This window comes from Felis catus, chromosome A2, assembly GCF_018350175.1.
Source record: "Felis catus isolate Fca126 chromosome A2, F.catus_Fca126_mat1.0, whole genome shotgun sequence".
NCBI lineage: Eukaryota > Metazoa > Chordata > Mammalia > Carnivora > Felidae > Felis > Felis catus.
In genome coordinates, this window is record NC_058369.1 from 126,689,418 (window position 1) to 126,706,832 (window position 17,415).

At 38.7% G+C, this 17,415-nt stretch overlaps 1 protein-coding gene across 5 annotated transcripts in view; it reads right to left on the reverse strand.

The window, feature by feature from the left end:
• KIAA0895 (uncharacterized protein KIAA0895 homolog) overlaps positions 1-17,415 on the reverse strand; it is a 73,907-nt gene that overhangs the window by 11,615 nt on the left and 44,877 nt on the right. For 3 of the 5 annotated variants that reach the window (XM_011280498.4, XM_006929310.5, XM_003982951.6), the window contains 3 exons: positions 9,113-9,256; positions 8,369-8,501; positions 7,556-7,861 (listed from right to left, as the gene is read on the reverse strand). In XM_011280498.4, coding sequence (XP_011278800.1) covers positions 7,556-7,861; positions 8,369-8,501; positions 9,113-9,256 — 583 coding nt within the window. Of the gene's footprint in view, positions 1-7,555; positions 7,862-8,368; positions 8,502-9,112; positions 9,257-10,841; positions 10,964-17,415 lie in introns of those variants that run through there. The other 2 variants (XM_019825701.3, XM_023250500.2) reach the window with 2 other exon arrangements.

A 17,415-nucleotide genomic window follows, 5' to 3' on the forward strand; every position in this document is an offset into this window, starting at 1 on the left:
AACTTAAGCCCAGAAACTGGCAGGTACACAGTGTGGAGAGGAGAACTGGGGGAGTGAAAAGCCACAGCAGGTAGGGAGCTGTTTTGGCAGAGACAGAGGAGAAGAGTGCAGTCATTGGGAGAGTGCAGGGAAAACACTCCCCTGGAGAGAAAGAGTGAAAACACTTGCAGGGGACTGAACAAGAAATCTGTTTCCCAAAACCACTGACAGGAATAAAGGAGAGAGTCTCAATACTACCGGGATTCTATAAACAGTGGAGCACAGAGTCTGACATTCCAGAGCTCAGTGCCTGGTGGCACTCTGGTGAGGAAGCAGGGTGAATCCCCAGGAGCAGGCAGAGTGGTCCAGGGGTCCATGTGCCACACGGGGAGAAGTGCTTCCCCTGCTTGGAGTGCATTTGGTAGAGGTCATAAAGCCTCCCCACAGGGAAAGGTCCCAGCGGACCCTGGAGAGCAGCCACATTTGCTGGTATTGGGACAAAGACACTGGAGTGTGGTGAAACCTGGTGCTCGCTGTGTGTTGTGATTTGCCACAATCTCTGAACCTCTGCTGCTGCGTGATGGCATGAACATTTTCTGGGGCAAGGTGGCCGTTCGCCATTGCTCAGTGAGACTCTCTCCTGAAGAGTTGGAATGCGTCCAAGCCACAGGGGTCTCTGAAGTGTGGGATTTTGAAACACAACCCCATCGGAGATAAAACTCTGGAGGGAGGTGCCACCTGATGGGTAGACAGCCTGGACACGAGCAGGGTAGAGGCGGGGAGGGGAAGGAGTCCTGAGACCCGTGCTCGATCACAGGTCAGTGAGAATGCAAAGTTCCTGTGCCAGAGATTAGGGAGCTGGATGAAGCCATTTCCAACTCTCCTGAACATGTGCATGCACACCACACTGATCCACCCCAGTAAGCTAATCAGTGCCACCTAGTGGAGAACAGAGCCGTTACACCAAGCCCTGCCCAACAGTGCCTTCTAAACACATCCCCTAGACGACCAGCACAAGTCACCCCACCTGCTTAGTGTACCAACTACAGAGCACTTCACAGTTTGAGTTCTATGGGAAACTGGATGTAACTTCATTTGGGTTTCATTCTGTTTGCTGGTTCATTTATCTGTTTAAATTTTGTTTCCTTTCTTTTCCATGGACACAGAAAAATTTATTTTTAATTTTTTAGATTTTTTTGTTCTATTCGATTTTGTTATGTCAATTTTTAAAAATTTTTTCTTTTCCCCCTTTTCTTCCCCTTTTTTCTCTATTCCATAAAGCTTCTTTCAACAAGCAGACCAAAACACACCTAGGATCTAGCTTCATTTATTTTTTTTAATTTAAAAAAATTTTTTTAATTTAAATTTTTTATTTTATTAATTTTTCTTCCTCCAAAATGAAAAATGAAGGAATTCATCCCAAAAGAAAGAACAGGAAGAAATGACAGCCAGGGGCTTAAACAACACAGAAAGAAGCAGGATGAACTAGAATTTAGAACCATGATAATAAGAATATGTTGAAAAAAAGCACAGAATCCCTTTCTGTGGAGATAAAAGATGTAAAATCTAGTCAGGAAAAATTAAAAATGCTATAACCAAGGTGTAATCTCGAATGGATGCCATGATGGCAAGGACAGATGAAGCAGAGCAGCAATATCAGTGATATAGAAAAAATTATGGAGAATGAAGCAGAAAAAAAGACAGAAACAAAGGCAAAAGAGCACAATACAAGACTTAGAAAACTCAGTGACTTATTATAGAGGAATAACAACTGAATCATCCAAGTCCCAGAAGAGAACAGAGAGAAAGAGAGGCAGAAGGGTTATGTGAGCAAGTTATAGCTGAAAACTTATCTGGGGAAGGACACAGACATCAAAATCTAAGAAGCACAGAGAACTCCCATTAGATTCAACAAAAACTGACCATCACCAAGGCATATCATATTCAAATTCACAAAATACACAGACAAGGAAAGAATTCTGAAAGAGCAAGGAAGAAAAAAGTCCTTAACCTATAAGGGAAGATAGATTAGGTTTGCTGCAGACCTATCCACAGAAGCTTGGCAGGCCAGAAAGGAATGGCAGGATTATTATATTCAACGTGCTGAATTGGAAAAATATGCAGCCAAGAATTCTTTATCCAGCAAGACTGACACTCAAAATAGAAGGAGAGATAAAGAGTCTTCCAGGCAAAAACTAAAAGAGTTCCTGACCACTAAACCAGTTCTGCAAGAAATTTTAAGTGGGACTCTTTGGGGAAAAGATGAAAACAAAACAAAAAAGACCAAAAGCAACAAAGACTAGAAAGAGCCAGAGCACATCACCAGAAACTCCAACTCTACAGGTAACACAATTCATATCTTTCAGTACTCACTCTAAATGTCAATGGACTAAATGCTACAATCAAAAGACACAGGGTATCAGAATTGATAAGAAAACAAGACTCATCTATATGCTGCTTACAAGAGTCCCATTTTTAGACCTAAAAACACCTGCAATTGAAAGTAAGGAGATGGAGAACCATCTATCATGCCAATGGTCATCAAAGAAACTAGAGTAGTCATACTTATATCCCACAAACAAGATTTTAAAATAAAGATTTTAACAAGAGGTGAAGAATGGCAACATAACATAATTAAGGGGTTTATCCACCAAGAAGATTGTAAGATATTGTAAATGTTGTAAATATTTAGGCCCCCTACATGGGAAAAATCAAATATATAAATCAATTAAACACAAACATAAAGAAACTCATTGATAATAATACCATAATAGTAGGGGACTTCAACACCCCACTTACAACAATGGACAGATCATCTAAGCAGAAAATGAACAAGGAGACAATGGCTTTGAATGACACACTGGACCAAATGGACTTAACAGATACATTCAGAACATTTCATCGTAAAGCATACACATTCTTCTCGAGTACACATGGAACATTCTCTGGAACAGATCACATACTGCGACACAAATCAGCCCTCAACAAGTACAAAAAGATCAGGATCATACCTTGCATATTTTCAAACCACAACGCTATGAAACTTGAAATCAACCACAAGAAAAAACTTGGAAAGAAAATGAATACTTGGAGATCAACAAATATCCTACTAAAGAATGAATGGGTTAACCAAGAAATTTTTTTGAAGTTTCTTTTGAGTGCACAGGGGAGAGGCAGAGAGAGAGAGAGAGAGAGAGAGAGAGAGAGAGAGAGAGAGAGACAGAGAGAGAGAGAGAGAGAGAGAGAGAGAGAGAGACAGAGAGAGAGAGAGAGAGGATCTCTAGCAGGGTCCATGCTGCCAGCATAGAGCCGAACATGGGGCTTGAACTCATAAACTGTGAGACCATGACCTGAGCCGAAATCAAGAATCAAAAATTTAACCAATTGAGCCAACCAGGCACACCTAACCAAGAAATTAAAAAGGAAATTAAAAAGTACATGGAAGCCAATGAAAATGAAAACACAATAGCCCAAAACCTCTGGGATGCAGCAAAGGTGGTCATAAAAGGAACAAAGGTCTCAAATACACAATCTAACCTTACACCTAAAAGAGCTGGAAAAATAACAGCAAATAAAACCCAAAACCAGCAGAAGAAGGGAAATAATAAAACATTAGAGCATAAATCAATGATATCAAAATTAAAAAAAAAAAAACAAAAACAGTTGAACAGAGCAGTGAAAGGTTCTTTGAAAGAATTAACAAAATTGATAAACCCCTTAGCCAGAGTGATCAAAAGAAAAAGCAAAGGACCCAAATAAATGAAATCACAAATGAAAGAGACAGCACAACCAAAACTGCAGAAATACAAACAATGATAAGAGAATATAATCAATTATATGCCAACAATATGGGCAATCTGGAAGAAATGGACAAATTCCTAGAAACATATAAACTACCAAAACTGACACAAGAAGAAATAGAAAATTTGAACAGACCCATAACCAATAAAGACATTGAATTAGTAATCAAAAATCTCCCAAAAAACAGGAGTCCAGGGGCAGATGGCTTTCCAGGGGAATTCTACCAAACATTTAAAGAAGAGTTGGGGGGCCTGGGTGGCTCAGTCAGTTAAGCATCCAACTTCAGCTCAGGTCATGATCTTGTGATTTGTGGGTTTGAGCCCCGCGTTGGGCTCTGTGCTGACAGCTCAGAGACTGGAGACTGCTCCAGGCAAATGAAAACCACAGAGCCTCCTGCCTCTTCTCTGCCCCTCCCATGCTCATGCTCTGTTTCTGTCTCTCAATAATAAATAAAACATTAAAAAAATTAAAAAATAAAGAAGAGTTAACACCTATTCTTTTGAAGCTGTTCCAAAAAATAGAAATGGATAGAAAACTTCCAAACTCATTCTATGAAGCTAGCATTACCTTGATTCCAAAACCAGACAAAGACCCACTAAAAAGGAGAACTACAGACCCTGATGAACATGGATGCAAAAATTGTCAACAAGATACGGGAAAACCAGATCCAATAATACATTGAAAGAATTATTCACCACGATCAGGTGGGGCTTATTCCTGGGATGCAGGGCTGGTTCAATATCCACAAACCAATTAACGTGATACACCATGTAAATAAAAGAAAGGATAAGAACCATATGATCCTCTCAATAGATGCAGAAAAAGCACTTGACAAAATACAGCATCCATTCTTGATAAAAACCCTCAAGAAAGCAGGGATAGAAGGATCATATCTCAAGATCATGAAAGCCATATATGAAAGACCCACTGCTAACAACATCCTCAATGGGGAAAACCTGAGAGCTTTCCCTCTAAGGTCAGGAACAAGACAGGGATGTCCACTCTCACCACGGTTATTCAACATAGTGTTGGAAGCCTTATCCTCAGCAATCAGCACAAAGAAATAAAAGGCATCCAAATTGGCAAGGAGGAAGTCAAACTTTTACTTTGCAGATGACATGATACTCTCCGTAGAAAACCCAAAAGGCTCTGCCAAAAAACTGCTAGAACTGATCCATGAATTCGGCGAAGTTGAAGGATATAAAATCTGTGCTCAGAAATCGGCTGCATTTCTATGCAACAATAGTGAAGCAGCAGAAAGAGAAATCAAGGAATCAATCCCATTTACAATTGAACCAAAAACCATAAAATACCTAGGAATAAACCTAACTAAAGCAGTGAAAAATCTATACACTGAAAACTACAGAAAGCTTAGGAAAGAAATTGAAAAACACAAAAAAATGGAAAAATATTCCAGGCTCATGGATTGGAAGAACAAATATTGTTCAAATGTCGAAAGTACCCAAAGCAACCTACATATTCAATGCAATCCCTATCAAAATAACACCAGCATACTTCACAGAGCTAGAACAAACAATCCTAAAATTTGTATGGGACCAGAAAAGACCATGAATATCCAAAGCAATCCTAAAAAAGAAAACCAAAGATGGAGGCATCACAATTTTGGACTTCAAGATGTATTACAAAGCTGTAATCATCAGGAAAGTATGGTACTGTCACAAAAACAGACCTATAGATCAATGGAACAGAACGAAGAACCCAGAAATGGACCTACAAACATATGGCCAACATCTTTGACAAAGCAGGAAAGAATATCCAATGGAAAAAAAAGTCTCTTCAGCAAATGGTGTTGGGAAAACTGGACAGTGACATGAAGAATGAACCTGGGCCACTTTCTTACACCATACATAAAAATAAACTAAAGGGACGAAAGACCTAAATGTAAGACAGGGAGCCATGAAAGTCCTAGAGGAGAAAGCAGGCAACAACCTCTTTGACCTTAGCTGCAGCAACTTCTTACTTGACATGTCTCTGGAGGCAAGGCAAATGAAAACCACAATGAGATACCACTTCACATATGTCAAAATGGCTTAAATTAACAACTCAGGCAACAAGAGATGTTGGCAAGGATGTGGAGAAAGAGGAACCCTATTGCAATGCCGGTGGAAATGCAAACTGGTGCAGCCACTTTGGAAAACAGCATGGAGGTTCCTCAAAAAGTTAAAAATGGAACTATCCTATGACCAAGGATTTATCCAAAGGATACAGAAGTGCTGTTTTGAAGGGACACGTGCACCCCAATGTTTATAGCAGCACTATCAACAATAGCCCAAGTATGGAAAGACCCTAAATGTCCATCGACTGATGAATGGAAAAGAAGATGTGGTGTGTGTGTGTGTATGGTACATATATGTATTATATATACACATGTGTAACACATACATACACATATATGTATATATATACACACACGTACACACATATATAACAGAATATTACTTGGTGATCAAAAAGAATGAAATCTTGCCATTTGCAACAATGTGGGTAGAACTAGAGTATATTATGCTATGTGAAATCAGAGAAAGACAAAGAGCATGTGGCTTCACCCATATGCAGAATTTAAGATACAAAATAGATGAACATAAGAGAAGGGAAGCAAAAATAATATACAAACAGGGAGACAAACCATAAGAGACTTAAATACAAAGAACAAACTGAGGGCTGCTTGAAGGGTGTTGGGTGGGGGTGATGGGCTAAAGGTGTGAGGGGCATTAAGGAGGACACTTGTTGGGATGAACACTGGGTGTTATACATAAGTGATGAGTCACTAAATTATATTCCTGAAATCAAAAAAAAAAAAAGAAAGAAAAAAATAAGAACCCCCATATACTGCTGGTGGGAATGTAAAATGGAGAAGTCACTTTGAAGAACATTCTGGCAGTTCCTCAAAAGGTTAAACAGAGAGTTACCATATGACCCAACAATTCCACTCAAAAATATATATATAATCCATGAGAATTAAAAATATAAACTTGTACCCAAATGTTCATAGCAACATTATTTGTAACAGCCAAAAAGTGTGGAAACAACTCAAATGTCCATTAATGGTGAATAGAAAAATAAAATTTCATATACATATATATTGTTATTCAGCAATAAAAAGGACTGAATACTGATACATGCTACCATATGGATGAATCTTAAAAACATTATGCTAAGTGAAAGAACCCAGACACAAAGGGTTATATATTATATGATTCCATCTGTATGAAATGTCCAAAACAGGCAAACCTATGAAAGTAGAGTAATGGTTACTTGGAGCTGGGGGCATGGGGGAGAAGGAATAGGAAATGACTGTTAATGGGTACAGGTTTATTTTTGGGGTGATGAAAACGTTCTGGAGTTAGACAGTGGTGACAGCTGCACAACACTACGAATATTCTAAAAACCACTGAACTGTACCTTTTAGTGGGCAAACTGTATGCCAAGTGAATTATATCTCAGTAAACCTGTTTTTACAATCAGCGTGAGAAGGCAGAACTGGCAAAATGTTAACTATTCATGTATCTACAGGAAGGGTAATATGGGTGTGAATTCTATCACTGCCATATTTCTGTAGGCTTGAAATTTTTCAAAATGAGATTTGAGAAAATAATGCTAACGAAACGTGATTTGGGAAAACTAGTACTGACCTCAAGTAACAGGTTTACTTTTTCGTAAGTAAGTGAATTCTATGGTTGGTGGAGAAGGATGTAACCAAAATCAACAGACAACTAACCACAAGTCAGGAAACCTATAGTCAAGGGACACCCACCTGGTTGAGAAGTATCAGTCCATCCCCTCTTCGCTCGTACACAATAATCCCATCTTGTATTGGGGTCTTTGACAAACTTTCCAATATCTTTGAAGAGTTCACAAAAAGACATTTGGCTGGCTCGATAAACAGTGTAGTAGAGGAGGGCAGCCCTCCATAAAAAGGGGTCTTTTCTAAAAAGGACACTGTGAATACTTGCCAGTCCTTCTTCTGTGGGATTGTTTGGCTTTAGCTCATGTTTTTTACGACCAGTCCAACTGTTCCATGGCTGCTGAAGGTTGTTAATACCTCGAAAATAATGTGTGCCTGTGGACAAGAAAAGGCACACAAAAACCAAGAAATGACATTCTCATTTTAACTCTTAGCCAAAAAAAGATTCTACCAACAGTTCTAAAATTAAACTGATGTGTACCTACAAAACAAAGTGGAAAATGACCTGACCCTAAAGCCTTTTGCAGGAGGTACTCTGCTTTCAGAAGGACTACATGTGTCATTAGGAGAGGTAAAGGGAAGAATCACAGACTTTGATATTTGAAAAAAATATGAGAGAGCACTTAGTTCAATTTCTTCAAGTTTCAGGTGGGAGGACTAAAATTCAGAGGAGTTAAATGACTATCCATGCTTAATACAGCTACACAGTGCCTAAAAAAATCTAATTTGAAGTAAGACATTACTATCTTGGCTCAAGTGAAACCTAAAAATTTCATTACTTTTTGCTAAATACTGCTAAGAGAAAACCCCATTATAAAAGAATGTTTCTCTGATGCTGATTTCTGATATTACAAATGAACAAATGGAGAAGGGTTACCCTACCTATTTCATGCCTCAGCATTCCCTCCAGCCAGTGCTCACGTGCAGTGGAAACATTGATGGTCAGCGTTGGACATCCATTTACCACTGTCATCGAAGCTCGGGAAAGCAGATCTTCAGTGAGATGTACTACAATCTAAGGAGCAAGAGGAAAAATATAAATATATGAAACAAAACGTAAAGGCTGGGGAGAAGCAGCTTTCACAGGAAACCACAGGCCCATAAATCAAGATGTTTTTATTTTGCTTATACCAATTCAAATCTCCCAGAAACCTAGACGATGAAAGGCAGGGCCAATCACTTCTGACACTTCCACCTTTGAGCCTGGGGAACTCAAGAACCTTTCCTGGAATGAAGGAAAGTAGAGGGCCGCACTCTCAAATACAGTCCCCCCTGGCTATAATGATGCAAAGGAAGGTATACAAGCCAGAGTCCTGTTCGCTGTTGGGCCAAAGCTTATTTTGAACTGGCTACTAACCAGAGGAGCCACTGAGGCAAATCTCTTAAGAATTTTCATAAAACAATTCCAACAATTCCATAAAGTATACAGAAGTGGTAGTAAGTAAAGAAAAACACATAGTGAGCAAAATAATTCAATGCGACATAAACTTAGCATTTAGTGAGACTTCTGGGTGACTAATTTAATGAGCAGAATGGGGATGGGAGAACAAAACCTGCAGAGAAAACCATGTGGCACCGGGAGTTAAAATGCCAGCAGTCAGCATCTCGTGTCATCCCAATTCATACCTCACCCATGCAGCCTTCTTTCATCATGTACTTCCTAACGTGACTCCAGATTCGAGTTTTAGATAGCAGGCTGCCACCGGTGGCTTGCTCAAATTTTTCATAACTTCCATATTTCTGTAAAGTCAGTTCCATAATATTGATGGACTGTAAAAAAAAAAAAAAAACACAGATAATGCAAATAAATAACCTTGAATTATTTTGAGATGAGTAATAAGCCAGTTATATTCTTATTGATCATGACCTGTTCTGTGTTTATTCATTTCCAAATGAAACTGCAACTGAGGTACCACATCTAATCCTAAACACTGTTCACTCACTGTCACAAATTTTTACAAACACCTCAGTACTTAGAAATCCTCTTTCTGTGTTTGTTTCTCCTTCACATGCTAAAGGACAAAGGTACTGCATACAGTGTCACCACCTGACAGGCTGAGGAGATAAGGCAGAGGGCTCCTTGGCTTCTCTAAGACCATTTGGTGGTTTGGCAAGAGAACTCAGAGTGGAAGGTATGTCTCCAGATTAATCACTAAATTATAACTGCCATTTGGATAAAAAAAATAATAGCCCCAATTTTCAAGAACACAAAAAAATAATCCACCATTCTTCTGTGACAATTTTATAAAATTTGAAGCTTTCCTGGGCTAGTCTTTCACAGAAAACAGTCTCAACATTACTAAAAACATTTTCATCTTTCATTCAGGGAAGGGTACTACCTACTTTTCATTCTTCATTAATTTTAACATCAAAAGAATATGAAAATTGAGATCTTTTCTAAACACAGATATACAGAAAGGAAGACTAAAAAAAAAAAACCCTAGTAATGAATCAGAGATCCTTAGTATCTTGAAAAAGCCACAAGAAAGGAAAACATACGGAAGAAAAAGAATCTTCAAAAGGCCTTTTGGGAAAGAAGCTAGAAAATGCAAATATATCTTATAGGAACTGAGAGAGAAGCTAGAAAATTCATGCTATGAAGTCTAGTTTTTTACTGTCAGACTAGTAAAGAGATTGAAACTATAAGCACTAGAGTCAGACTACTTGCATTTCTGCCCTGGTTCTATCCACCTTCTGGCTTTGTGGCCATGGGCAAGTCACTAAACTTGTCAGTAAGCCTCCTCATTTTTAAATGGGGTAACAATAATAATGTCTACTTCATGGTTTTGTTGAGAAAATTTAGTCAATCTTTGTAAAGTACAAATAAGTAGTCAATACCTGTCAATTATTATTACATCATCATCATCATGATCGGTACATTCATTCTTTGTGAATGCCACCGCTGTACATAATATGCTCAACACAAAAACTACAGAAAACGAACACACTACAAATTATAATACAACATATATATCTCCATTGAAAAAATATGTATTACTAATAAACTAGACATGTGACTTAAAGTTAGTGTAACAAGAAATGGCTTCGATAGGCTTTGCCTGGCTTCTGTTCCCAAAACTGTTCTTGAAAGCCTTGCAATTCAAACTGTGGTCAAAAGGCTGTGAGCTGGTTTCAAATGCAGAATTTTGCCCCCCACCACGCCTAGTGAATCAGAACATGCACTTTAACAAGATCCTCAGATGACTCATGTGCACGGTAAAAAGCAGCATCTCAGAGAATGGAAATATAGCATACAGAGGCTACATTTTTTATATGACAACTCTGATAATTAAATGAATAAAAGCACATAATTAAAAACTCATTTCAGCAGATTAGCAAATATTTTTTTGCATACCCTAGTCTAATGATCCCAAGTCATCAATATATCAAACACGGTGAGAAGAAGGTAAGAAATTTGGCCTTAATTCCAGGAGAGACAGATGTGGTGCCTTCTATATTGGACTGACATTTAGACCTAAAAAAGGTTAAAGAATTTTTTTAATATAACTTGTAGTTGTATGTTTTTAAAGTATGTACTTAATTTTGGATAAAATTAGCTTTTCTGGCATATGCTTACTCACTAGAAAAACTGTCGTTATCTGGTTACTATGGTAGTCCCCGCTCATCTGCAGGGGATATGTTCTAAGACCCCAGTGGATGACTGAAAATGCAGAGTACAAAAGCCTATGTACACTATTTTTTTCCTATATATACTCACCTATGATAAGGTTTAATTTATAAATTAGGCACATTAAGAGTTTAACAATAACTATTAAATAGAACAATTATAACAATACACTGTAATAAAAGATAAGTGAATGTGGCCTCTCTCTCAAGATATCTTATGGTACCATAACCCACTCTTCTTCTTGTGATGTGAGATGATAAAATGACTGTGTGATAAGATGGGGGGGGGGGCGAATGACACAGGCAGCAGCATGAGGCTACCACTGACCTTCTGACGATATGTCAGAAAGAGGATCATCTGCTTCCAGAAAGGTTGATCTCAGGCAACTGAAACTGCAGAAGGTGAAACCACAGATAAGGGGTACTACTATGTTTATTACAGCAGATATAAAAGAATTTAGAGAATTAAGAAAAACTTAAATACAGGTGTTCCCTGTTATTGCCAATAAATGGTACTAGAAGGCTATTAAGTGTTCATATTCATTCATATTCCTAATAGGAAATGACAATTCGATAGGGAGTTTATACTAAAAACGTACCCTATAAATATAAGAAAGAAAACATACCTTGGCAGCTTAATAACATTTAGGCAACCTTTATGTATGCCTATGTACTAATTTTTTGATTCATCAATGAATGAATAAAAATAGTGGGGGCTGGGGGGGAGGGGGAGTGATTTTTCCATCAGAATGATATACAATAGCACATAACATCCTTCATTTCATCCTGATTTACATGGCATCATAATGGTGGCAAACTACATGGGAGCTTGTGTTAATATGATGTCATGTCCAATCATTCTTTAAAGTGCCTATCCTATTGTTATCTCTACTGATTTCTTTCTTCAACAGTTTTTCAACTGGTCCGACCTAGATAGATTTGTCAGTGATCACAAAGATCTCCAGTATCCTTCACTAACCTCAAGAAATAACTTCCCAATCCACCTGCATTATAATAACGCCCAGGCACAGAGACAGAAACAGTGGTTAAATGGGTGAATAAGTTCAAACATTAAAAGAGAGAGCAGAAATGTTGAGTGGTCACTTCATCAGTGAATATTTTTATATTACAATTTCTACTGCTTTATGCAATCTCTTAACTGCAGGCAGGCCACAAAAATTTTAGGAGTATAATCTCAGCTTTGGAAAAAGGAAAAGGCAATAAACAATGTAAAAAGGCACAAGGAAGCCTGCAAGAATATACCCAAAGGCTGCTGCTCCTGTTTGGGATGGAGTGATAGATTGCACTGAAGTTTATTATCTGTACTTTTCAGAAGTTTTAAAATTCTTTACAATATGCATTTGTTAGTGTTATGATCAAGAGGAAAAAGTCATTTTTCTTCAGTTTTACTGAGTTATCACTAACAAATACAAATAAAAATTGTGGGGGCACCTGGGTGGCTCAGTCAGTTAAGCGTCTGACTCCTGATCTCAGCTCAGGTCATGATCTCACGGTTCGTGAGATCGAGCCCTGAGTCGTGCTCTGTGCTGACATTGTGGAACCTTCTTGGGATTCTCTCTCTTCCTCTCTCTCTCTCTCTCTGCTCCTCCCCCACTCAGGGTATGTGCATGTGTGCTTGCTCTCTCAAAATAAATAATAAACTTAAAAAATAAAATAATAAAAATGGGGCATATTTAGGTTGTACCATGTGATGTGTTTTTCTAAAGGTGTACAATGTAATGATTTAGTATATGTACACACTGTGAAATGATTACTAAAATCAAGTTGATTGACACAGCTATCACCTCACGTAGTTACCACTTTCTGTGTGGCGAAAACATCTAAAATCTTAGTATATTTCAAGTATACAATACAGTAATTTTATCTTAATTTTTTTAAGTTTATTTTGAGAAAGAGAGAGAGAGAGAGAGTAGGAGAGGGGAAGGTGGGGGGGGAGGGAGAGAGAGAGAGAGGGAGGGAGGGAGGGAGGGAGGGAGAGAGAGTGAGTGAGTATCTCAAGCAGGTTCTGCACTGTCAGCACAGAGCCGAACACGAGGCTTGAACCCATGAACCATGAGATCATGACCTGAGCTGAAATCAAGAGTCAGACACTCATCTGAGCCACCTACAATACAGTATTATTAACTATAATCATCAATGCTGTACATTAGATCCCCAGGACTTATTCAGCTTATAACTGAAAGTTTATACCCTTTGACCTACATCTCCCCATTCTCCCCCACAACCCATTTTTTTTTTAAGAGAAAAGAAAGGAGAAGTTTATCTGCTCTCCCTTGAGTTCAGAGAATCCATATCTATACCACTTGGAGAATCAAGCTTTCACATACCTCATCCACATGGCAAACTACTTCTAAAAGGCAATAAATTTCATGTCAAATCTCTCTTGTCCATTAGTGTCATCATTTAAGTGAATCAGAAGACATTTCCCAGTATTATTTGGTGGGGAATTAAAACAAGAAGATGCTTAATTATTTTTCTCCAATCATCACTTTTTTTTAATTTTTTAAAGTTTATTTATGTATTTTGAGAGAGGGAAAAACAGCACACGAGCAGGGGGTGGGGGGCAGAGAGAGAGAGAGAATCCCAAGAAGGCTTTGCATGCTGTCAGCCAGAGCCTAATGTGGGGCTCGAACTCATGAACTGTGAATCATGACTTGAGCAGAAGTCAAGAGCGAGATGCTTAACCAAATGAACCATTCAGGCGCCTCTCCAATCATCACTTTCAATTTGCCATCCAGGATATCATCTTCCTATGTCCAAATAACCAGTTTCATTGGCTTTCCAATAATTTTCAAATATCAAGGAAAGTCCACTTCAAGTCAATTTAATCAACTTTAAAAGGTCAATCACATAGAATTTAAAGCGCTTTCCCCTCCCCGAGGACAGGCCAGGCCTGAGGCCTAAAGAACTTTCACTGGGAAAGAAAGGTATAATAGTGATTTGATTCTTTCTCATTCCTCCCTGGTTTTCTGGGCCTCTCTTTCCCTTCAGCATACTGCGGGATGGGAGAAAGGAAAAAACAATTCTGAGGTAGCTGGTTCAGCTGCGGCCCTCCTTCCTCGAGGAGAAGTCTGACACAGGCCTATCCTAGCCGGCACCTCCACTACAGCACGGCCACTGCAAGAAGCCGCCTAGAGTGGACAACTAACAAAACTCCGAAATTTTAAAACACAGTAGGAAAAACCAAAAGACTTAACTGATTGTATACCCATTTTATGAAATACATGCAGTCAGTGACAATAATGCTGACAAAAAAGGTTGACGGTTTTTAATGACATGAGAAAATACAGGTATGTAAACAAAAATATACTAACCTCAATTATGAACATTAGGGATGGGACAAGGAAAACACACTAAATGTCAATAGTGATTATCTGTTAGCGACAGAATAATGGGATTTTATTCTCTTCTCTATACTTTTCCAACTTCCTATACTGAACATATATTTCTTTTATGACTGGAAAAATATAATGTTTAAGTGCCCTCTACTTTGTAAACTCCAAGTCTTTCTATTTACCACCTACTTTCTCCCACTTGCCAGTTAGTCATTGATATCCTTTCTCTGGAGTATTTGTGTTTAAAAAAAAGAACACATGGGGGGAACAATCTTAACAATTCAAATATTTTTCTATAGATTTTTAGGCAGAGCAGACTGCTGGTAGAGTTGGTATGGCTTGCACACTTGAGGCCTCCTCATGAAGGAAGCAGCCACGTGCCTCAGCCATGTGAAGATCTAGCCCTGACTTACCTATAAATATCAAATGTATTCTCTGCTGCCTTCCAACCATAAGAATAGCAAACACAAACAGTAAGCAATCAGATATTACATAGTTTTACTGATCAGTTTTAAAAGTTTGGAACCAAATCATCTTAATATATAGACAACCCTATTTATTGCCCAGGTCTTAGTTCCCTAGCCTGGAGGAATGTGACCTTGTTTCTTGCTTTTGTGTCCATCTTACAACTATGGCAACTCTTCCATCACCGTGTTAGAAAATAACAGAATCTCCTCTTGAGTTCTATAAGAACAGTATCAGGTAGGATATTTCTTCCTAAAAATGGGCTGAAATATGCCACCATACAGTTTTGCCTTTTAAAATTGGACCAAAAACCATTATTTTTTTGCTAAATTATGAATCAATACCAGAGTAATAGAGAATAATCAATATTGATATCTCTGCTCATATCAACTATTTCTGAATCCTTCCTCTTTATAAGAGGATGTTCTGAAGCTTTGTATATCTTACAGACATAAAAACAAATAGATTTTCAGAGAGCTCAAACCTAGAGCAAAAAGGAAGTAAATACAAACGAACAATTGTTCAGCATGAAGGAAATGATCCTATCTCTCCCATGATCTAGATGTTATTTACAATGTTACATAAAATAAAACATAAAAATAAAAATAAAACATTCTTCATAATGCTACAGCACTACCACCTCATGACCCTGAATCACTCTTATTCTCCTCTAGGAAAACAAGAAGCGGGGTGCCTAGGTGGCTCAGTCGGTTGAGTGTCTGACTCTTCATTTTGGCTCAGGTCACGAGCTCACAGTTTGTGAGATGAGCCCCGCGTTGGGCTCTGCGCTGACAGCATGGAGCCTGTCTGGGATTCTCTCTCCCCTTCTCGCTCTCTGCTCTCCCCTGCTCTTTCTAAACTCTCTCTCTCAAAATAAATAAATAAAAAAACAAAAACCCCAGAATTGTATAATCAGGAAGACGTCAAAATAAGAGGACCCTAAACTCACCTTGCCACATGGATACAGGTAGAGAAGAGGCCACAATGAAGAGGGTAGGAAGGGTGGAAGTGTGGTAGGGAGCTAAACAGGCCATCTGCAGGAGGGAACCCGTGGATGCAGAGGGGGGAGAGAAACAGATCCTCTCACTGGGGAGCCCACATGGGGAAGACAAATCCCCACATCATTTAACTCAGAAAACCAGAGAATACGAATTTCACTAGTTTTTACAACCAGTGGGACTTAAAGCCTAGAATTTACCATTATCAGCTGGCTCAGCTCTGAGAGAGCCCAGAAGGCAAATGAAAACTGAGTCCCCACCCTTAAGGGGACAGCACAATAAACAGCCCAGAGAGATATACAGAAGCAGCAGTTTGAAAAATGCCTGGGGCATAAGGGAGGGAGAGTTATTTACTAATTGCAGAGCCTGTTCCAGTGGGGCAGATTAAACTGGGAGGCTCCTCCAAGAACAAAGGAGCTGGCAGGGCCATTTCCCTCTCCTACCCCCAGCATAAACACATGCTACCTGCTGGAATCATCACACTCCCTACCTAACTTGCTTACAACCTACCCTGCCCCCTCCAGCCAGGCCAGCCTCAGTCCCTGTGCTGCAAGTCCCCTCCAGAAGACCAGCACAAACCTTGCCAACACCATCTGCCGACTGTGAGCTTTGCAGGGCCTCCTGTGGGAGACACATGCACCTTGTTAAAACTGGGATTTATTCCTGGGATGCTAGGGTGATTCAATATTTGAAAATCAATCAAAGTGATATATGACACCAACCAGATAAAGGATAAAACTATATGATCATCTCAATAGATACAGAGAAAGCATCTGACAAGAACAACAACCATTTATGGTAAAAACTGGGGACAAAGTAGGTCTAGAGGGAATATACCTCAACAAAATAAAGGAAAACCCACAAGGGCACCTGGGTGGCTCAGTTGGTTAGTGTCCAACTTGATTTCAGCTCAGGTCATGCTCCCAAGGTCATGGGATCAAGTCCTGTGTCAGGCTCCGTGCTAAGCATGAAGCCTGCGTGAGATTTTCTCTCTCCCCCTCGGTCCCTCTCACCTATTTGTTCTCTTTCTAAAAAAAAAAAAAAAAACTGTTTTTTATTTATATATAAAAAAAAAGAAAAGTCCACAGCTAACATTATTCTCAATAGGGAAAAAATGAGAGCTTTTCCCCTAAGGTCAAGAACAAGACAAGGATGTCCACTCTTACCACTTTTATTCAACATAGTACTTAAAGTCTTAGCCACAGCAATCAGACAAGAAAAAGAAATAAAAGGCACCCAAATTGGTAAGGAAGAAGTAAAACTTTCACTATTTACAGATGACATATTATATATAGAAAACCCTAAAAACTCTATCCAACAGCTATTAAAACTGATAAATGAATTCAGTAAGGTTGCAGGATACAAAATCAATGTACAGAAAGGTGTTGCATTTCTATACACTAATAATGAAATAGCAGAAAAAGAAATTAAGAAAAGAATCCTATTTATAATTATACCAAGAATAATAAAATACCTAGGAATA